General features: G+C 35.3%; 3 protein-coding genes across 3 annotated transcripts; all 3 read right to left on the reverse strand.

Moving 5' to 3' along the window:
* Window positions 1-1289: 1289 nt before the first annotated feature.
* LOC148266668 (PHD finger protein MALE MEIOCYTE DEATH 1-like) lies at window positions 1290-4965 on the reverse strand. Its single transcript, XM_088215563.1, has 3 exons — window positions 4430-4965; window positions 4011-4254; window positions 1290-3907 (listed from the first exon to the last, which is right to left on the reverse strand). Exons 1-3 carry the CDS (start codon window positions 4722-4724, stop codon window positions 2365-2367), a joined length of 2082 nt encoding a protein of 693 aa, XP_088071689.1. The 5' UTR covers window positions 4725-4965; the 3' UTR covers window positions 1290-2364.
* A 2841-nt stretch (window positions 4966-7806) lies between these two features.
* On the reverse strand, window positions 7807-10542 carry MUR3 (Exostosin family protein). Its single transcript, XM_088215570.1, has 2 exons — window positions 10392-10542; window positions 7807-10227 (listed from the first exon to the last, which is right to left on the reverse strand). Exon 2 carries the CDS (start codon window positions 10031-10033, stop codon window positions 8228-8230), a length of 1806 nt encoding a protein of 601 aa, XP_088071696.1. The 5' UTR covers window positions 10034-10227; window positions 10392-10542; the 3' UTR covers window positions 7807-8227.
* A 4445-nt stretch (window positions 10543-14987) lies between these two features.
* Window positions 14988-22374, reverse strand: LOC110811560 (NAD(P)-binding Rossmann-fold superfamily protein). Its single transcript, XM_022038094.2, has 12 exons — window positions 22188-22374; window positions 22000-22096; window positions 18576-18640; window positions 18294-18379; window positions 18079-18163; window positions 17918-17988; window positions 17379-17510; window positions 16802-16917; window positions 16552-16672; window positions 16372-16440; window positions 15655-15775; window positions 14988-15559 (listed from the first exon to the last, which is right to left on the reverse strand). Exons 1-12 carry the CDS (start codon window positions 22279-22281, stop codon window positions 15420-15422), a joined length of 1197 nt encoding a protein of 398 aa, XP_021893786.1. The 5' UTR covers window positions 22282-22374; the 3' UTR covers window positions 14988-15419.
* Window positions 22375-22428: the final 54 nt, after the last annotated feature.

Below are 22428 nucleotides of genomic sequence, written 5' to 3' on the forward strand. Positions count from 1 at the left end.
CAGATATCCTTTTTCATTTTAATGCATGACTTGATTTTCTCAGATGGGTCTTTCTTGTTTTTAGTTAGGGATTTGGTATCTAGTGTTATTTTTTTGTATTGGGGATTTTCCATTTTCGTTTTTTTTTTTTTTTTTTGATTTTGGTTTTTGTATCTTTTTAAAAATTGGAGTGAGCAATTATTGTCTAAACGGAAGTACCATCTGATAATTCCTTCTGATACTGAATGGAACTTGCGTCTTGAGATTGCTGCTTTAGGTCTCCGCACACACCTCTCGCATGTAGTGATCCACTGTAACGGATTTGGTCCTCTAATCTGCATAAACGGGATTTAAGGAGGATCCCAATTTGCTTCTGGCGGAAAAATCATGGATCTTTGGGATAGTATTTGCGAAAATATCCTTCGACCCCCCGGTAATGGAAAATCCTGAGTGATCATATCATTGATCAAGTTCTAGGCATATTTAACTTGAAGGATGATGATTTTCTTTGACGCGTCTATTTCATTTTTGTGCAGAAAAATCACTGTTGAGGATTTGTCAAAGAAAGCGGTGTATGGATCTTCGGCTACTTCATGGAATTGCTTATGGGCATTCATGGTTTGGGAGGTAGGGTTATAAGTTCTTCCGTGGAAGTTATGGGGGGGATGACACAACACAATTACAGGACAGCAACTGAAATTCTGACTTCTTTGGAAGTTGATAAACTTGTATCAGCATTTCAATAGCTTCCTTTAGCTCTGACAATGTTTTCCAAACCCATCGGAGAAAATCAAGCCATGCATTAAAATGAAAAAGGGTATCTGGATTTTCAAAATCTAACCACTGAATCTGCAGTGACCGCAGCGAGGGTTCTTGGACCCGCCAACTTTCTCGACGACCGTGTACAGAGGAATAACCACGTTCTTGGTCTTGTGAACAAGACGAGTACACCAGACGGATATTCCTTGTACGTAGTAATTTTGAAGCTCAGCACATTTCTCAAAGAAAATCCGCACATCGTTCCGGAAAGAAAACCCGTGAGGCTCATTACATTGGGTACCCGAGTCCTAAAAACTTGTGAAACCCAAATATCTTCGGCCTCCTCTTTTCCTTCCTACAAGTTTCAAAAATAGGAATCGACATTGTTGAAGGCAAAGTACTGGAGCTTTTCCTTTCTCCTCCAATGGCGTAATTGTTGAATTCGATTCACGAAGAGAGAGGAGGAGAGAAGGGGTTTTGTGTTGGGGTTTTTAACTAAACTGGAATTTTGTGTTGGGTATTTTGTGGCTTATTCTGTTCTCTAAGTTGTCTGTGGTTGATTATTTCGGGCCATGCTGATGCTATATTGTTTTACAATGAGAATAATTGTTGGAAACGACATATGAAATGCATGCAGAAATTGGGTGCATCTATGGACCTTATTTTCTTTTCCTTAAACTGGAATACTTTTAAAATTACACTCTTTTTTAATGGGTTGCTAAGAAAAAGATGAAAAAGAAAGATTTATTTCGAACCTTAAGTTATATTTTAGGTGTGTGTATGAAAATTTTGAAATAGTTGCTGTATCTTCCTCTTTTTATTTTCTTCCTGTCAACTGCATAAACAGAAGGGTGGTTGTGCTAACTTTCATATCACAGTTTGCTGAACTTTAAATTGGCGTCTATATTAGTACTACTTATAGGTTGCAACCAAGCAGATCCTTTTCAATTCTTTCTTCATCAAAATCGGATAAAGAGAAGAACAACTACATTCTAAAGTGATGACACCTAACAAAAGTAAGAATTTTTTATAAAGAACAGAATAAGCGTGGTAAAAACAATTAAATAATGCAGGCTTTTGTTCGTGTTCATCACGCCATCTTACCCATCATTTTTGTACTGATCTGGTTTTCATGAAGATAAACTAAATCCCACTTTCATGTTTACTTAGAAAAGATATAAAATCTCAAGCATAGTGCTGCCTGTGTTCATAGCCGTATATTATCTTGTGTCCTCAGTTGTTCTGTACTTGGTTTGGGCAGCTCTGGAAATTGGCTGTAGCTCAAAGGGTAGAATTACTGTGACTGAGGTTTAGTCTCCAGAATTCTTAGATAAGAAAGCAGAAGCTTGACATTTCTGTTTTATTAGTGCACATCATTGTGATTTTGGTTTTATACCAGAAATCTACAAACAATTGAATCTTCACCAGAAGGAAGTTGACAGTAAAAGCAAATCTTTTGAGCTTTCAGAGAAAGTATAAAAGAAACCTACATATGTTTTGCTGCACAATATATATCATGCGATGCTAGTTAGAAAGACACATCTGTTGCTGCTTTCCAAAGAGGAAAAAGAACAAGAATTATCCATCAGTGCTCCCAAGCATGCACTTATTACAATAGTTTCCGTTTCACTGTGTCGGTAGGAGCTCTGCCCCATATCCATATACTGTCAGAGGTTCCATTATCAGATCTTTAGAACTCCCAAGCTCAATGAGAGGTTCAGTTCTTTCTGTTGCAAGACAATCGCAGCAGCTTGAGCAGATAAACAGTGGTGGAAGAAGTGAATCCTCAATTCCACAGCAGCGTGTGTGTTGCCAAATCTCGCAAATGTCACAAGCCACCATCCTCTCACCATCATCGTCTTGGACTCCACATTCGCACTTCACCATCCAATTCTCAGTACCACCTTGATACCTAAACTTGGAACCCAAATCTATCCCACTTCCTCTCACGACAAGTTGAGCACCAGATTCAACTTTCCCTGAAAGCATCTGCATGTCCTCCATCTCTTCCAGATTTTCTATATCTGTCACCACAAATCTATCCATACCACAGTAGGTGTCCCTTAGTGCATTTGCAATATCTTTCTTTAAGTCTAACAGTGTGACATAATATGGAACCACAACCAATTCACGTGGCAGTAATTCCTTAGCGCTTGTAGGCTCTAAATCAACCAAGCTTGGCCTCACTTGGCAAAACACTATCAATGATTGTTCCTTATCGTCTCTGAAGGGCCAATCTTTCACAAAGTGCTTGCTGTCCAGAACTGTTTGAACTGAAATTTCCACTGTTTCTGATTCTGGATAATTCAGCAAAAGATTTGTATATAGCACAGCAACATCGCTATACACATCAATTCCTGGCACCAAAGCAGGACCTCGAATTCGCTCTTGAACTACTTCTGATTCTGATTCTTTGGTCCTGAAACTATCAGCAAGTTCATGAATTGTATATTCCAAAATTCGAGTCGCTGGATTTACTGCACGGCGAACAATGTAGCGTCCAACAATCACATTGTTCATTGACTTCAGCACATAATCCAGCAACCCAGTATCTCCAATACGCATCCGAGCTGCATCTCTCACATCTTGTCGAGTCATCCCACCACAACCAAACTTGGCAGCTTTCTTCTCCTTCAATGCCTCCACAATCACCTCTGCTGCAAATTCTAGCCTTCTCACAGGCCATCTGCTACCCAGAGAACTCACCATAGTACTGAATCTTCTATATTTTATGACCTTTTGTTCCTTCCGTACTAGATTGTGCTTTTCCAGGGTTGTTCGGTTTGAAGAATTAAGCATAAGAGATGGACCGTCTTTAATAGCCATGGCCAATCTGTTTTGTGAAAGAGAACATGATTTGACTGTGAGCATAAACCTCAGAAGATCCCTCAAGGTGATCAACTGAGCTTCACTCTTATTTCTATAATGACTAATAATCTGTTTGATTTCCCTACTGAATTCTTCATTCCCAAATTCTGATACAACTTTATCAACTTCCAAAGAACTGAGAATTTCAATTGCTCCATAGTAACTGTGTTGTGTCACCCCATAACTTCCGCGGAAGAACTTATAACCCCACCTCCCAAACCATGAATGCCCATAAGCAATCCCATGAAGTAGCCGAAGATCCATACACCGCTTTTTTGACAAATCCTCAACAGTGATTTTTCTGCAAAAAATGAAATAGACACACCAAAGAAAAAACATCATCTTTCAAGCTAAATCTGCCTAGATCTTGATCAATGATATGATCACTCAGGATTTTCTATTACCGGGCTCGAAGAATGTTGCAAATGCGATCCCAAAGATCCATGATTTCTCTGCCACATATAAATTTGGATCCTCCTTCAATCCCATTTATGCAGATTAAATGACCAAATCCATTACAGTGGATCAGTCCATGCAAGAGATGGGTGTGGAGATCAAAAGCAGCATCCTCAAGACGCATATTCCATTCAGTATCAACTGGAATTATCAGATGATACTTCCGCTTAGACAGTAAATGCTTACTCCAACCTTTAAAAAACAGAAACCAAAACCAGCAAAAAAAAATCAACAAAAATGGAAAATTCCCAATTCAAAAAAGTAACACTAGATACCAAATCCCCAACTAAAAAGAAGAAAAACGCATCTGAGAAAATCAAGGCATGCATTAAAATGAAAAAGGGTCTCTGTATGTTCAAAATCTAACCAGTGCATCTGCAGTGATCGCAGTAGGGTCCAATGGAGCACTGAACATTCTCTTCAATGGTGTAAAGAGGAAGGACAAAGCTCTTGTTCTCGTGAACCAGAAGAGTACACCAGATGGGCATTCCTCCCACGTAATAGTCTTCAGGCTCTGCACATTCTTCAAGGAAAATCCGCACATTGTCGCGGAAAGGACCCGTGAAGCTTACTGGGTGCCCGGGTTCTGCAAACTTGTGAAACTCAAATATCTTCGGCCTCCTCTTTCTCTTCCTACAAGTTTCAATAATAGGGATGGACATTGCTGAAGGCAAAAGACTGGAGCTTTTCCTTTCTCCTCCAATGGCGTAATTCTTGAATTCTTTTAACGAAGAGAGAGGAGGAGAAGGGGTTTTGTGTTGGGGTTTTTAACTGACTGGAGTTTGTTCAGTGTTAGTTGCAGGTCGTCCCGCTCGAATTCAAAGAAGAAACGATCAGTTTTGTTAATAGCATTACTCCTTAGGGGCATTATGGTCATTCTACTTTCCAACGTCGTTAATTTCTTTGTTCGTGTTCTTTAACGGAAACCGGAAATAGTTTGAAGAAGCGGCAAATATATTATCTGACGTGGAGGCATATAGACGTGCCACGTCCAATTACATAAAGGTTGTGCCTCTGATAAATATAAAATTTTTCTTCTGATTTATTTTAAATTTCATTGATTTCAATAGAATTTATAATTTATTATTTCAATTTTATATAACAATTCTAATTATAATACTACACACAAATTCTCTTATTTAAATTAAAAATATATATAGAATAATTTTAGAAATTATTTAAAATTTATTTAGTAACTTATAGTTAATTTAATTGAAATAATTTATAAATCGTGCCGGATAACAAGAAAAACAAGTACATGGCGAATGTTGCTTAAAAGTCTCTATAAAATTAGATTTAATTAATCTAGAGAAGATTTTCATAATAATAAAATTAATTTTATCTAATTACATAGAACATAGCACGAAAAGATTATGTATCTTCATATTAATATTAAATCAATTGGTTATAGTTTAGAAATATATAAATTTTTATGATAGCATTATTAAATTTGGTGACAATGTCATTTACAGTATAATTAGTTTGCTTTAAAAAAAATCATGTAAACAACTTCATAATTAAATTTCATTACGTTGTTTGCATTAGTCTCAATTGTGGCATAATTTTGATACTTTCTTGTTAAATTTCGGTATTGAATGTTAAATTATATTATATAGTGATCTTTTTATATAAATTTTATTTGAAAATTTATAATACATTTAAATATAAAGAACAAATATTTTTAGTTATACTGGATACATATTGGGATTCTGAAGGAGTTTCAAAGGATAAGAAAACTGTTTGTTTGGATGTAGCTGGATCATCTAAAACCACAAGAATCATTATTTAGAATGGAATTCTAACTCGACACTTTTTGAGATTTTGAAAAAAATTGTTCTTTGGAGAGCACAATACGATGAAAGTTGTAAGCTATGTTTGGGGGGAGTTATTGTCTATCGTTGGCCTCTATGGTAGAATCAGTCGGGATCCTGATAGGCGGTAATTTATTCTGTGATGGATGTCAGCGGTTCGAATCCGCTTATCACCAACTCGTGAACTTAGCTGATACAAAGTTATATGATAGTATCAAATTTTTCTGATTTGGAAGTTCGATTTATGATTTTTCATTTATGGACGTTGATAAGATAAGATCATTTTATTTAACAGCACCTTAGGATGGCATAGCCTTAAAGTTAAGGGCTAGGTTCATCAATTATAGGTGATTCTGTAAATATCCTATCTATACTTGGAAGTTTTTAAGTTCTTGATTTAGCTTAACAATAGCATCTTTTTTATACTCTCTTACAGAAACTCTTTCTCTATAAAAACGGATGATTCCTTTAATAGAAAAAAGATTGTTTCCCCCTCTTATACATGGTGTTCTTCATTGAGGAATTTAAACTTTTTTGTTAATTTTTACCTGTTTGTACCTGTGACTTCTATAAGAAATAAGATGATTTTTTCTCTTTTCTTAGTTTGGATTTTGCAGTCATATAATTTATCCTAACTACAATTTAGAAAACGGCAGACAACATGCAATTGGGAAATTTATTATGTAATTTGTTTAAAAGAGTATATATGAATTTACAACTGCGAGGTTCTTAATCCTTAAATATGCAATGAAGATTTTGTGTCTTTCTTATATGTCATTTGATGATTTTTCGTTCATAAGATCATTTGCCATGAATGGCGTCAATTTTGTATATGCACATTTCTTTTATTTCAATACTAATGAGGGAAGAAATTTGAATTAGAAAATTTAGTGAGACAAATCGTACTTCATTTTGACAATGTAGTATGCCTAAGCATGAATCTTATGCTTTATATGCATGTGAGAAATATATGGCTTTCAGAGAATTTTATAGCACTGTTTTGAATTTTCGTAATGAGTTGCATGCATGTGAACTATGATCTCTCAGTCTAATGACTATTTGAACTACTAGTAAGATAATAGATAAAAAAAAGTACGAAGAATTGGGATCTCTTATAGAGAAACAACACTAAAGTAACTATTTTTATTATTTTGTATATCGTTTATATGTGTGTTTCTCACATATGGATGTTTTGACAGCATAGAATATAACTACGGTGAATGTCTCTACTCTAATATGTGTTTTGTGTTTAAGCTGGCTAAATTATTATCCGTATACCTAACATGGATCTACTTAGAGAATGTTTTATAACTTTGTGGTTCTTAAACGCTGCTAGATGTTACGATGCAAACCTAATTGAAATTCCAGTTGAAGTAGAAACCCCAGAGCATCACTATGATCATGTTCTGGATGAAGTGCTAACTTCAAAGTTTTGGCTGGACTATACGTAGAAAGAAATTGTCTCTTGAGTTCGAAACACTCGCGACGACTACGGAGCCGTTCATAAATCAATACCGACTTCGCAGTTTGGACAGTTGATGTGCTGATTAGCCAATGAGTATAGATTAATGGAGTCGGGGAGAACAAGGCGTGGGGGGACTGAGATCTTGGGTGGAAAGTTCGAGATGTTTAAGGTGATGATTTGACATCTCCAACCTGCCGGGGATGTGGCAACCGCGGATTTGCAGAGATTCAAGGGCCGGACAATCTCAACCATTGTTCCCTAATTTGTATATTTACAAATTCATACAATTTATGTACCAAGATGACATTATATTTGGGATTATAATACTGTAATTTTGCTTCCTTGTCAACCAAAAACAGATAAATTAATATATTTAAAACTACTTTAGTGTTATTTATCAATCTTTTTTACGATGATTTCCTATCCTTCCCTTCCTATATATATCCCTGCGGGTGAACTGGAAACAAATACTAATTAATGCTGAATTTCATTAACGTTTTACTCAAAATTAATACAGTCCGAAAAAAACCAACAAAAAAAAAACGTTATTTGTATCACTCTTATGTTCTCATTGGACGTGATAAAAATAGCCAACTGACAGAAATTGAAACCTCCTGCTTACAAAAGAATAGCTTAAAAAGATAAATTATATGCTAAAATTACCAGATTTTCTTTATAATAAAGTAAAACTGTGTCAGAAAAAACAACCTGGATCTGTTTCTTCTGCTTTCATTTCATTATACTTTCATTAAAAGCAACCTGGATCTTTCATTTCTTGCAACCTAGCTAACTCAAGACAGGCATTCTTGCCCCTACTTCTGCTGACTGAATCATCTGTTAAGCAAGGCTGTAGCTGTATCTTGTATAACTGTATTTAATTATTCTTCACTCATGACTGATTTCTCTGCTCGTTCTTCCAGGATTTTTTTGCAGCTTCTGCGGAAGAACTGCCAGATTCTGCGTTACCCTCCTTTGGCTTCGAGAAAAATGGATCCCATTCGTGACCTCCAACCTCGCGCTGTCCTTCCTCTAGCAATGCATACTTCCAACTGTTTTCCTCCACAAAATTATCGTATTCTGTACGACCTTCAATTATATTCTTCCTCAGTCTCGTCACTTTGTCAATAACTGCCTGCACAGAAACATCAAAAGCATCCTTGAGAGTTTCCAGCTTTGACCGAGGATCTGCATAAATTAGCCTGGGAATTAGACTTATCACAGTCTCCCTCATTATCTTCACTTGTTCAGGAGAAATTTCCATAAGCCTTTCCTCTATGCTAATATTCTTTTTACGGATATCATCCTCCGGGATGAATACTGAATATGTAGAGTAATTCTTTGGAAGATGCCATGTGTATTGCGTGTATGCAGAGCCAGGATGAAAGAAGACAGGTATACACCCTGCCAACATAGAGTCAAAGGCAGATCTTCGTGTGTATGAATCTCCTTGAGGCTGCAGACAGAAGAGAGAACTCTGAAACATCTGCATGATACTACTTGGAGAATGACACTTGCTCTCCCCAAAATCACATTCCAACAGCTTGCCCACCTTTGAGTTCTTGCATTGCTCAATGATCTGCCCTCTAATTGATTTGGGATTGTCAGGACGTGGTGCACCAGCAAAAGAGAATACCCATTTCCTTTCCAATTTCCTCATCCTGTCTTGCCAAATAAACACATCGGCGTCCTTTGCAGGATGGAAGTAGGTCGGGTATGGAATGCCAAAATCATTTGCATTCCAAGGGCTTGACTCAACAACAAGCATCGACATATTCCTTGCTGCTGGCAAAAAGAGAAGCTTATTGCCCCAGTCAGCTTCTTCATCTGTTAATCTCCTGAAATCCCATGTTATTCTTCCCCCAACCAGAAAGTGATCCTTTCCTCCCATAATTCTCCACTCAGGCCTTTTCATAAGCCAATCAGCCAAATCAAGTGAAGCAGCATCCCTGGTCGAGACATTATATCCCCAAAGATAGCGAGCAATATCAAACCCTGCATAAAATGGCACAAAAATTGCAGCAGCAATGGAAGAATCGTTTGTCAAGCACTCATACTGCTTCATCCGATTGGTGAATATCACATCCACAGCAAACTGATTTGTTGCATACCATCCTGTATTTGAGAACACCCCCTCGACATTCTCCAGAGGAGGACCAAGACCCGCATTACTAGTGAATTTACACATGTTGGTCCAAAGGCTCAAACTTCTGCACTCCTTAAGCATATCTTCATTGAACCTCGAAGGAAGATCATGGACATAAACATACCTTCCTCCACAAGGATCACTCTTGTTGTCTACGGTCCTTAATGCTCTCATGAACGGGAAGCTCTCTGCTTCTCCGCCATCATCTGCATTGCTAGTTCGTAATATGGTGGAGTCAACTATAGAGGTATTGGTTACACGGACAGGGATTGATTTGGGCAAGCCATCAACTACAGAGGGATTGTTTACATATACAGGTATCGATTTGGGCACACGGATAACTTTTGACGGCTGGGAAATCTGGGAACTCGGTTCCAATTTGAGTGGCTCATCTATGTTACTCCCAGATAGAACAACAAAATGAAAGTACAATAACAAAATCCAGAAAAAAGCCGACAGAGCCGCCAAGAAACAAATCCGGGATTGGTGATTCTTGCCATTCCCCTTCTCCATTTGATCCACAGGCAAACTCGCCGCAGGGCGGCGTCTCATCACCCCAAATATAGTCAAACAAACATCAAATAAGACTGACCAAAACCAAGAAACCTAAAAACCCCAACCCTTTTATCCAGTACCAAAAGCAACAAACAAACTGAGGGACACTCCCACCGAAGAACAAAGATCAAAACAGCTCTTTACTGAAATAGAGATTCAAAGATCGAGATTGAAGCTGAAAACAAATGCATCTACACAAGTGAAGTGAAAGAAAAAAGGGAGGAGGAGAACGCAAACCATATCAGCACGAATCACGATGAATGAAAAGAGATAATACAGTAATCATGCGGATCTCGCGGGGAAGATCAATCAATAAACAGAGAAGGAGAGAGAGAGAGAGAGAGGGAGGACTTACAGGTTATAGATTGGGAGTTGATGAGGAAGAGGAGAGGTTTTATGGACTGAATTTTGAGCAAACAGAGACCGGGTCCGGGGAAAGACAAGACCCAGGAGAGTAGTAGTAATAGGAGAGAGACGGGTCAAGCCGCCAAGGCAGCAACCTGGGAGATCAAGGTGCATAGCGCGTTTGCTAAAATGCGCCGCGGGTTAAACTGGGTGTCGGTAGCACCGTTGGGATGATGCCACGTGCCTGCCGTGGGGTCGACGTGTCAGCTTTACAGGATCAATGACGTCACCATCCTTAAATTACGATTTGCGTAGCATGTTCAAACGGTGGGTTTCGTGCTCATCATCGTCCAATAAGGTGGAGGAGGTACGAAACTCATATGAGGGGAAATCGATGGAGTCGGTGATATGACACGTGGCAATAATATAATGGTGTGATCGGATGGGCATTCATGTGGGTCCATGTGACTAATTTCATTAAATGGGTAATTTGGAGAAGCGTAAAAAGGATAATTTTAACTTTATCTGTGTTGAATGAAGAAAATAAAAAAATAAAAAGAGAGGCTTTAGATTTAATTGATGTGATTTGCGTGCGAAATCTAATTTATATTTACTAAAACAAGACTTAGTTTAAATAAATACGTATATGTTTTATATTTATATACATATATATATATATTGTCGCCTCAAAAGTATCTATTTTAAAACTAAATTAAGTAATAAAAATATATTTAATTAATATATTTCTATATAAATATGGCATTTTGAGGAAACTATAAAAACATGGTATAAATTACCATCCTTTAAATTGAGATATTTTTTTTTAATTTTTCTTTAATTTACTTTTAAAATAATTTTATTATTAACTCTTTGATTTAATATATTTAAAAAAAAAATACGACTTTGAGATAAATAATTAAATTTACAATATTTTATTAAAAGTACATGTATTTTATTCATCAACTAATGTTTTTTTCAATTTGTTTGACTTATTTTGGACGTATTATTTAATTTTTTACTCAAATCTTAACTTGCTTATAACATATTTTAGAGGGCGCAATTTATAATTTATAAAATAATATGATTTTTTTGTTGACAAATCCTATTGTATAATTAATATATTTTAAATTTAATTAAAAATTAATACAATGTTCTAAAGTTTATATAGAATTTTTACAAAAATTCTAGATAAAGAAACATAAATTTAGAAGTAAATTTTATAAAACACAATCAAATTGCTTATGAATTTAAGGTGAAGTTACAAAATACTATCTATCTAAATTGAAGTACAAAATACCAACACATGCCGAGAATGAGTGCATATGAATTCATAACTTTAGATGGTTTCGAGAGTTATTAATATAAAATGTGTAATAAATTAATTAAGAGAGTTTTCGTATGATTAACATTTTATAACATGAAAATATGTTAAAAATATGAATCGAGTTGATTAAACTACACAAATAAATACTTGGCACTTCACGTGTGATCTTAGTCTATATAATGATAATGTTATGTGTCACATTTTTATAATATTATATATAAATATTCTATTAATATATATTATAAACACTAATTATAATAATATATTAAAAAAAAAGTATAATATAATTTAAATTTAAAACCATTATGCTTTGATTAGTGGTTGATCTGTAAAATTATAAAGTTGGTTATGCCATAATTAGTGTTTTCTTTTAGTTAATGTTATAAAGAGGTAATTAATTATAACACTAATTGAAAGATACATTGGATTAATTAATTAATTAATTAATTAATTATAACACTACACGCCTGCTTTTAAACATTATTTAATTAAATTGCACTCACCGTCATGATTTCGAGGTTGTAAATTAAAGTTTGTCTAAAAAATATTAAAAAGATGAACTCTTAAAAGAATATTTGAACCCTCCCCATTTATGATTGTTTAAAGTGGCAACTCAATTTCCATTCTCTAATAGTAAAGAGGGAACCCATTCTCCAAGTCTTTTCATCCAATCTTCACAACCATGTTTTTAACATATATGTATGTATGTATATATATATATATATATATATATATTATAATCATAACCCAATGAAAAATGAAGGAAGAATCAAGAAAACCCATAAATAAATAAATAAATAAATAAATAAGGAGCAAGAAATACAAGGTAGATTAGATTAACTTCAAAATTTAAAGGAACACTCATCATAGTTCTTACTGAAACAACAAGAAAGGCGAAGAGGGTGAGGGGGGGAAAGGGGAAAGGGGATGTACTAAATCTCAAATGATTGTTTAAGTTTCGATTGAATGGTCAACCAAATACTCGTACCCATGCAAGAGAAACTACCATTGACCTATACATACACATGTATACTTTTAACTCTAGTTGGCAATATTTTTAAGAGAATAAAAGTCAACGTCCCTTAACCCAGTACGAGTTGTTCAACACGGGAAGAGAAAGTTCCCGAGTAGACTTCAAGAATAAGAGGGGAGACCAAGGGGTTACTTGGGGAGAGAAATGAGTAAGGGGCAAGTCTTTGTTAAGTTGAAAATAATGTGGGCGTTTTTCGAATTAAGATGAAGCGACGGAGGGGGTTGCATTGCTTGTTGAGAAAGAGAGAAGAGGAGTGGGGGTAGGGATGGGTGTGCCGGGCGTTACGAGGCAGCAGGCACCAATATTAAAAACTTGACTCTGCATGTGGACACTATAGGCCCTAGATTTCCGCCACGTATATTCTTACTTCTCTGATTCCTCTCGTTTTATAAATGTCAGCCATTACGTTTACCCATTTATAAAAAAAAACAAAAGTACATGTCAGCCATTACAGTTGACAACTTACTCTGAGTTTAATTTACTATAAAAATGCACACAGGCCCCAATCATATCCCATACAACAGATCCAATTTCTTCTGTTTGAATCTCCACTAACTCGCTTACAATAAGTTAATTTATAAGTTAAACTAAAGACTTATAACAGTTATTTTATGAATATATTATAAATTAGATTTGATATTTGATAAAATTAAAATCTTTAACTCATAGGTATATTAGTAAACAAGAATGATCGAGTTTATTATGTTTTTAAGAAGAGTAAATATTTTGTGATGACTGAATTTTTTTAGTTGAGATAACGACAAATTTGATACTAATTCTTAAAAATATTGAGACCTTAACAAGATTTACCGAAAAAACTTTTGCTATTTTCTTAAGAGGAAAAAATGGTACATAGCTACCAAAATGACCGAGAAATTCTTTTCCTCCAAAACTATTTGATTTGAACTACTAAACATGTTTCAATACATAAACAAACAAATCAATTTGATCTTGATGTCTGCTTCAAGCTATTACTTTCAAACAGTACAGTAGAAAACGATAAACCTTAATCGCTGGTCTAAAATCTAAGCGGTAAGGGGAAACACCCTTGAAACTTTATGTGGTGCAGCACAGAGTGCAAGCCCCAGGTACCAACTATTCAAATGAAAACCCATCAAATGACATTGTTCTCGTCTTAGCACGTGACGTGTGCCCTCTTTCAAGGCAGCATGACAGGTGCCCCTATCAGAGATTCCTCCGAATTTAAACCATGAAGACAAGGATAACAATGCCAGAATTGAGATAATGATCATCAAAATAAACCCACATGAAGATAACCTAAGCCTAATTCCTGTTTCACCCTCTGGGTTAACCTTCAAGTCTCCAAAATACAAGCTAACCCCAGGATCCTTCATTCTCACCTCGCTCCCTTCCAGAATCGAGTTATTTACTCCCTGAATGTTGTTGTTTATGTAAATATTGATGCAGCAATAATCTTTGAAATCCGACTCACCTGTAATGCAATTGTCTATGAACATTTCTGCACCGACATTTCTCCCTTTCAAGTTGATGGTGCTGAAAGTTTCAGAGTCGGTTCCTCCAGCCATGCAAAGTTAGAATCATCTTTCAAATGAGCTCTTCAATAGGGTACTTAAAGTTACGTCTTGCTTCTTTACTTGCATCAATAGATTTTGACCACCACTTTTCTACAGCTACAAGCAAAGGCATTATACTATAGAAATATCTTCAGCAACACATTACTTTCCCTTCTTAAAGCTAACAAGAGTTTAGGTAACTCAAAGCTAGAATCAAAGCCACCCAGTCAGGCCTCCTTACAGATTTGAAGAGAGGGTTTTAACTGATTGAGATGACCTACAAAAAGCGCAGGTAAAACACACCATATCAACACATCCTCAATTTGCAGGAACCACTGTCCCGATAATTACAAATTAAGGTTCACGTATGACTCCACAAGATAGTTATAGTTTGAATGGCATGATCATTAGGAAACAATTAAAAGGACCTTTTGTAAGGGGAATGGACAGAACTTATTTATCAAGTAGTTGACATTTCAACCCGTGAACAGGCATAGCCTACCTTCCAGAATCAAACTGAAAATAGATCAAAGAGTGTAATGGGACTACCGACCAGTTACAGATCAAGCACATCAGATTTCAAGTGTTAAGGAAGATAATGTTAGCAAAAGGACAAAGAACTAATCAAACGTTAATGAACAAAATAAATAAATAGATAAATGCTCCCTTGACAAGAAATGAACCCAAAGATGCCTGGGAATCGGCTAAACCAGATGAACTTGAATCGTTTCTTTTTCCGGTAAAAATTACAAAAGACGGGAATATCTCCTTGTGTTATACATCCCCAAAATTATTGAGGTCCTCATTCTCCATTATTTCTCCACTAGTTTACCCAATAGAAAAAGGCACCTTGTCAAAACGTATGATATCAAAGCTCAAAACTAATGAGCAACTCCATAACACGTAAAAGGTTATGGATGCAATCATTCATCAAAATGATCAAAGTACCTGACCTTTATTAATCAAGGTCACTCGAAATGATTACATATTCTCTACGAGTGAAAGGGAAGAAAAAAAGAGCAATGCATTAATGCATTCTGGGTCCTTCTTTTGACTGAAGGAAATGAAGTGATGAAATACCCATCTCAAGTTCCCACCGAAACAGATTTTTTGCACAGAATATTCAGAAGCAACCGGTTGAGAATGTCATGGCCAATAATCAGTAGGTATTTTTTCGCTCACAGTAGAACCAAATTGAGGGCCACCCTTACGATACTGAATAAGAAACTCAACTGGATACCCCTTCAGCTTATGAGGAACAATTCCCAAATCCTCAAAAGTTAAAGCTGCAAAAACATCAGAAATGGAATGAAATTTGTCAGACCTAAATTTTAGATGCTAATTAGCAATTTTTTACAAACAAAAAAGCTACCAAACTAACCATTTTCTGACACAACTGTGTCAACAGTAAGGGCATTGATCTTATCCAGATTGAAGATGTTGGGAGAGGGTAAGGGGAATGGTACTTTATTAAGGAATATTTCCCGCGGCGTTGCAATAGCCTGAAACCATTCACAAATTATACACTGTCAAACCATTTCTCTGTTCAAATAAAGTGTACATAAATGAGAAAGAGTTCAAAAATCTATATACATTTCATACCACAGTTGGTGCAGGTGATTTTACGAATTATTTTTTGCATAGATAATAAATCCCTTCTGTATTTGGGAGGGGGAAAGAGGGGAGAGGAAGAAATGAGGGTAATTTAGTCTTTGTAGCAGATAATTAGTTTAGAGTCAGTTTTCATTCAACATATTTTACACAAACCCCGATTTTGTGGTGACGCCTCATTTCCTTTCCTTCCATTCTCCTCGTCCCCCTCCCAACCAAGTCTTATTATGGAAAAACAATTAAGCGAAAAGGCAGCTGGAAAGAGGATAAACATGAATGATAAGTTGATAACTCTATAGCACACAACCACACTGCACCACAGTAACTTAATGAGCCCTAATATTAGGAAGGACGATACTTCATGAGTTAATGAATAAGACACAAAACTCAAGAACAGTGTCTGCAGCATTTCCAAAAATACTTATTATCACATCTGAAGCAAGTTTGTTTCTCTCAACACTTTCATATAGACTCGTTATGAATTTACCTTTGCAACAGGGAAAGGAATCTTGACATAGCGAGGCCATTCACGAATCATGTCATACATAAGCTCTGCCTGCAGATAAATTAAATATCAATAATAAACTGGGACTCAGATAAAAAGAATATATAAATAAAATAACAACCTCGAACTATCAAAGAGGAATTGGAGGGTTATAGAAAATACCAATTCATGCATTGTATAGATCTCTGGTCCCCCCAACTCATAAATTTTTCCCATGCTGCCATCATCTTTCAAGGCTGACACAATTGCAGCAGCAACGTCAACAACATAGACGGGTTGGATTCTGCAAAAAAAGTCATCATTAGGACACAGATAAGACGTCCCAAGAAAAAGAAAATTCATCAAAATCACAGAAGTTCCAGAAACTGCCCCACCATCCCTCAAAAAATAAGTAATAGCATTAAAGATATACTTGGTAGATCCATCCCCAATCAGGGGTAAAAAGCTATAATTTTTTGCAAATTGTGCCCATGGATTCAGAATCCTGTCCTCCGTACCAATCATAACAGCAGGTCTCATTATTGTGGCCTGTAGCAAGGAGGATATGTAAGAAACTGCAACTGACAGCAGCATGGTAACACCTCAAAGAAGAAAAGATAATCAAGAAGCCACAGTCATTTTGGAGTATAACTCTAATTTGAAGTTTTACAAGCATGCTTATGTTCAATTGCAGTGTACTTCAAGCATACAAATCTTGAGTTTCCGTTATCCTTCACAAGCAAAATTCAGGAAAATTAAGGGTTCTATATCCTATTTACAACAAGATAACATTAAGGTGAAAGCAGCTCAGCATGTATTACAGCAGTTTTTTTATCCATCTATTTACCTATTGTATGCATTTCTACACCTCCCAGGAGATCTTGCAGTAGTAATAAAACATAACAAGCGTAACTGGTGGTGATCCTAATAACCAAACATGATAGCTTCATCCCATTAGCATTTGTTTTCTCCATATTGCAGTTAGAAAAGAATTTATTAACATTATTTACCTCAGGTATTTCTTTCAAAATGGTTTCCTCTGCAGCAGCTTTTGTTCTAAGCATCCTTGATGGAGATGATGATGATGCTCCTAAGCAGGAAACTTGAATAAATCTCATGATACCACCATGTTCGTTCGCAATCTAAACAAATCAATAAAAGAAACCTGATAAATCTATAAAAGTAACACCCAAATTTCACAAAGCATAATAGAATAGATCAAAATCTACAAACAAGTAATTATTGTTATTTCAAAAAAATAAAAATAATAATAGTCACTAATTATTTGTTTTCACGTGTCATTTCCAATTTCCTACTCTTCTCACTTCTTATGATCAATTAAATAGCAGAATAAAAAAGCCCACAATCAAGCTTGATACCAAAACCAAGTAAAAGGTTACTGCTCTTCTAAAAATTTCAGAGAATTACAAAATGATCCTAAGTCAGCATATGAGGCTTCCACTTGTCAAGAATTGTTCTTTTGCATACTCAAATCAAAAAAGCAAATTTACCATGTTGGAAAGATCAAAATGACTTATGTAGAACCTACCAAAGCAAGTCTTTCAGCCATTGAATGGTTCACCTCCTCAAAGCTATAATTTCTTGTCTGATAATCTCTCCCTGCCGATATGAATAATGGCCATATATGAGCCAATTTACAGCTTCATGTATTTGAGAAGGTTTAGAACATATACAATAAAGAAATTGTACCAATAAGATTGATAACTACATTAGCCTTAGCCATCACAGCCTTAATCGAATCTTCATCTCTGGGGTTGTATTTCATTGGTACTATCTGAAATATGGAAAGTTCTCTAGTCATAAGGACACAACTGCTAATCAATAAGATACATACTTTAAACCAAATCCTCAGTCATAATTGCATGTTTCAAGAACATTAAAAGGAAAATTATCTATCACTTCACCTGTCCTAAATCTCCCATCAACTTAAGATGACGATGGCAATCCTCTGAACCTCTAAAAGGAACTAATACTTGAGATCCCATTTTAGCTGGAGAAAAAGTACACTATCAGCATATTACAAGGAAAAAAATGACTTCCATCCTGTCTCTAAAAAAAGATTTTCATCCTTTTAAAAGTTTAAATGTGGTAAAATGAGAAACAAATAAAAACAAATAGTGAAATATGCATCAGATTATCATTAAAATGGAATGAAAAGAGATGCAAACAGTTCTCATCCAACTCACCAAGTTGTTGCACAAGATATCGGCCTAAAAACCCAGTAGCTCCAAACACTGTAGCAATTATGCCACTGCAAACCACACATATTGCTTTCAAATTATGTGAAACAATATAACTAAAGGAATGTCCTAAACAAAGATAACAAGATCATACACTTGCAGCAGAATCTAATTTAACATAAATTTGAAACAATACAAAAAAGCCTAACAAAACCGATAGAGGAAATCCCCCAGTATTCTATCAATAACAGTAGCACAATAGATATTTCAAAACTAACTAATACCTGTTTCCTATTTTTATTCCTCGAGGAAGCTAAGCTCAAAGCAAAATATGGTTATAAAGCATGCTTCCATCTGGGTCTACTTAATCTTGACAGCTCAACTTGATTTAGACTTGTAGTATTTTGACATAAAGACCTCCTTTCTGTGTGGTCAATTGGAAACACAAATTTACATGGAACAACATAATGGTTTTTTAGAGCTTTAGAAGGAAGATTGAGTTCCCAAGCTTGAGATCTCACTTTTTGGATTGAAACAATCACCCAATAAATTGTTCATGCACTTCACTTCATGCATGATGAGGATTAGTTTCATTAACTATGACTGTGATAGATGTACATACTCATAAAGGATGGCACATTTTTGGAAAAATTATCATCTAATTCTCCCAATTATGGAAATATGTTACAATTGGGTTCTAAAATTTTTATTTGCTGCGTGGAAACTGATTTGGAAAACTAGAGCTTCACCTAAAATGGCTTTTTTTGCATGGGACACAACAAGAGGTTGTATCTTAACTTAGGAAAATCTTACAAAAAGAGGAATAATCTTGGTGAACAGGTGTTCTTTGTGCAAGAATGATGCAAAGACAGATAGCCATTCTCTTCTATGATGCCCTTGCACTTTTCAGCTTTAGTCTATGGCATATAGCTTCATGTGAGTTAATTGAATAACGGCCAGTTCAGTAAGAGAGGAGATTTGGGCCTAGAGAGGTATCCATGGGGATAAACCTCTCAAGAAGATTCTTAGTCTTATCCCTTTGGCTACTCTGGGTTATTTGGAAGGAAATAAATATAAGGGATTCTGAGAACATAAAAATTTTCTTTTGATAAAGTCAAACATATTTGGTTTCTGTTTTTAGAAAAATAAAAAGTATAAAGTATCATTAACTAAAGCGCCACCGGGTTCAAACACATGTACAAGATACTTACAATCACAAGCACATTTGGTTTCAGATCCTAAGTTTTTCATTAAGGTTCATCTTGTTTACTCTATTGAGGATCTAGGAAATTTGATTGACATATTGATAGGTTTGTAAAGATTTTGTATACAAGTAGCACACCCTTGGTGTCCTCAATACCATACGTTTCCATTTTAAAAAAAAAAAAATTTAATTAAAATTTCGTCCACAAACTCATGAAACTATTTAAATGTAATTTTTTTTAATGAAATTTTGTACAAAAGCAACATAAAATCCTCTTTTGTTGTTTGGACAACAAAAAAACAAACTTAAAAGTACAAAAGCCTCCATTAGATGTGAATTATGATTTGTAACTTAGAAACAAAATCAAGAACAAAAAAGATTCTAGCAAGCATTTTCTTTTCTCCCGATTTATACTATTATAGTATGCATAGTTTCAACAAAAAAAACTGATTAAACTAATCAACTTTATTAGAATTATTTCTCTGTTGCTAAGACTTCCAAACTCCATTGTCATAGAATAAGATAAGAAAAAAGACTTTTATTATTTCTATCAAAAATTTCACAATTTTATAGAAAAAAGTTACATTTTTGAAAGAATTTTGAAAGCTCAACAACCAAATTGTAATAGAGAAATAGGACCCAATTGTAACATGATATATAGCTGAAGGACTAAAATACTAATTTGCTCCCATATTTTTTTATTCATTTATAGAGATGCCATGTGGCTTAAATACATTGTTGGTCCTTATATCATGTTTCTTGTTCGATTTGGTCCATGTCCCAATTTTTGCATTAAATTAGTCATTGTACTTCTAAAACATATTCACACTAGTCCCTCTCTATTGGTTTATGCTAATTCCGCTAACATCTATTCTATGTGCTACCAGGCTTAACATGTGACATACTCTAATTGAGTATTTTTTCCATGTAAAATGTCACGTGGCATTTAACGTATAAAAAATAAATTAATCTTTGGACTTGCCCAAATTGATCTAAAATTTTCTAAAAAAAAAAGCAAGAAGAAATTGTTTACCTTATTCTTTACCCATATTTTGCACTATCTAAAGAGAAAGAAATAAGAGTCTTTAAGGGAATCGCATCTAACTTTTCCATTTGAGATTCTTGGTTCAAACCTTATCTATCATGGTTCCCCTTGGTGCCCTTTTCCTTTTCCCCTAAGAAATAGTAGATTAAGCCAGATGAAGCACGGGGACTTAATATGGTTAGCAAGTTCTCAACTCCTCAAGGGAAGGAACATTGGCAAGCCATCAAATGGTTTCTTCGCTATTTAACAAGTATATCTTATTATGGTGTCAATTTTTGCACAACCGATACAACTTCTAATTATGGGATATGCAGATGCAGATTATTTGAAAGTTTTTGATGATAGACAATACACCGCTTATATGCTTTTACAAAAACAAGTGCTCCAATAAGTTGAAGGTCAAAGTCGCTAAGTGTCATCACTACGTTTGCAGCATAAGCAAAGTATATCACAATAAGAGAAGCTGCTATCAAGTATACATTACTGAACGGGTTGCTTTCCAATGAGGTTAATACATCATTATATTGTGATAGTCCAAGTGCAATACTTGCGGCAAAGAATCAGGTCTATCATGCTCGACTCATAATGAACATACAAAGTGAGGTTTCATAAAATTAAAGAATTAACATCTTTAGGATGTACCTCTTTTGTGATGCAGAGCATATTGCACCAAATATGCTACCAAAGATATTAAACATAGAGATGTTCCACCATTGTTTGGACTCTGCTCCATGTTGTGGTTGTTAAATAGCTTTTTTTAGTTAGAGGCTTAGGCCGGAAGTATCTATACCTTTGCTTCACTTTCCTTCAAAACCTAGTTGAAAAATCTCAAATTTTGTCTCATATGATGATAGATGTATTTACATAGGGGAGAGGTTTTCTTATAATTTTAGGTTTTCTCCTTCCACTATACAAAGGAAGAATTCCAATTAGTAACTTATTAGTCCTTCAATGAAAGATTTCACAGCTAACTTCCTAGAATAGACAGAATGCTGTTAAACACTCCGTCTCCCCTCTCCCACTTTCACTTTACTCTGTGTATGCGCATGTTTTCACCTCGGTTTACACAATTAAACACTGATATTCCATTCTGCAGCCCAAGTATTATGATTTAACTTTCCACATTTCCTCTTTTGACATACAACATAAGATAAGAAGAAGAAATCACCATCACCACTTACCTGACAGAAGATCTTCCACCGGTACCCTTACGAACGATGTGGCCCCCAGCCTTGGTGGCAATGGTGGATGCATAGCGAGGATTTTCAGGTCCATAATCTGCCAAAAGAAAGATCTTAGTTTTTACGCAAAATGCAAATCCCTAAAGAGTAAAATTTGAGTTTATTAGAGGAAATTGAGAAATTCTCACGGTGATCGGAGAGAGAATAGGTCGAGTTGATAGAATAAATTGAAGATGAAGACTTGAACGATTGATAGGTTAATCGCCTCGAGATGGCCTGCATCTTCGTTTCCCTCAGTTGCAGTTAACAGAGAGCCAGGGAGAGAGGAAGAGAGAGCGAGAGAGTAAATGCTGGGTACAAGGGCAAATTATGAAAACTCCTGAGCTTTATTATAATTTTACAATTTTTAAAACCAAATTAATAAATATA

The sequence above is a fragment of the Carica papaya genome, chromosome 3, assembly GCF_054855325.1.
Source record: "Carica papaya isolate Zhongbai chromosome 3, ASM5485532v1, whole genome shotgun sequence".
Lineage (NCBI taxonomy): Eukaryota > Viridiplantae > Streptophyta > Magnoliopsida > Brassicales > Caricaceae > Carica > Carica papaya.

What these genes read in the sequence shown, in the direction of transcription:
- LOC148266668 (XM_088215563.1), bottom strand. Translation starts at nt 4,724, where the DNA reads ATGTCCATCCCTATTATTGAAACTTGTAGGAAGAGAAAGAGGAGGCCG. An exon ending in CGATCACTGCAGATGCACTG is followed by an intron (nt 4,255 to 4,429) that starts GTTAGATTTTGA and finishes TGTTTTTTAAAG; the next exon opens with GTTGGAGTAAGCATTTACTG. An exon ending in TGCAACATTCTTCGAGCCCG is followed by an intron (nt 3,908 to 4,010) that starts GTAATAGAAAAT and finishes CATTTTTTGCAG; the next exon opens with AAAAATCACTGTTGAGGATT.
- MUR3 (XM_088215570.1), bottom strand. Translation starts at nt 10,033, where the DNA reads ATGAGACGCCGCCCTGCGGCGAGTTTGCCTGTGGATCAAATGGAGAAG.
- LOC110811560 (XM_022038094.2), bottom strand. Translation starts at nt 22,281, where the DNA reads ATGCAGGCCATCTCGAGGCGATTAACCTATCAATCGTTCAAGTCTTCA. An exon ending in ATATCTTGTGCAACAACTTG is followed by an intron (nt 18,380 to 18,575) that starts GTGAGTTGGATG and finishes CTTTTTCTCCAG; the next exon opens with CTAAAATGGGATCTCAAGTA. An exon ending in CACAGTTGTGTCAGAAAATG is followed by an intron (nt 15,560 to 15,654) that starts GTTAGTTTGGTA and finishes ATGTTTTTGCAG; the next exon opens with CTTTAACTTTTGAGGATTTG.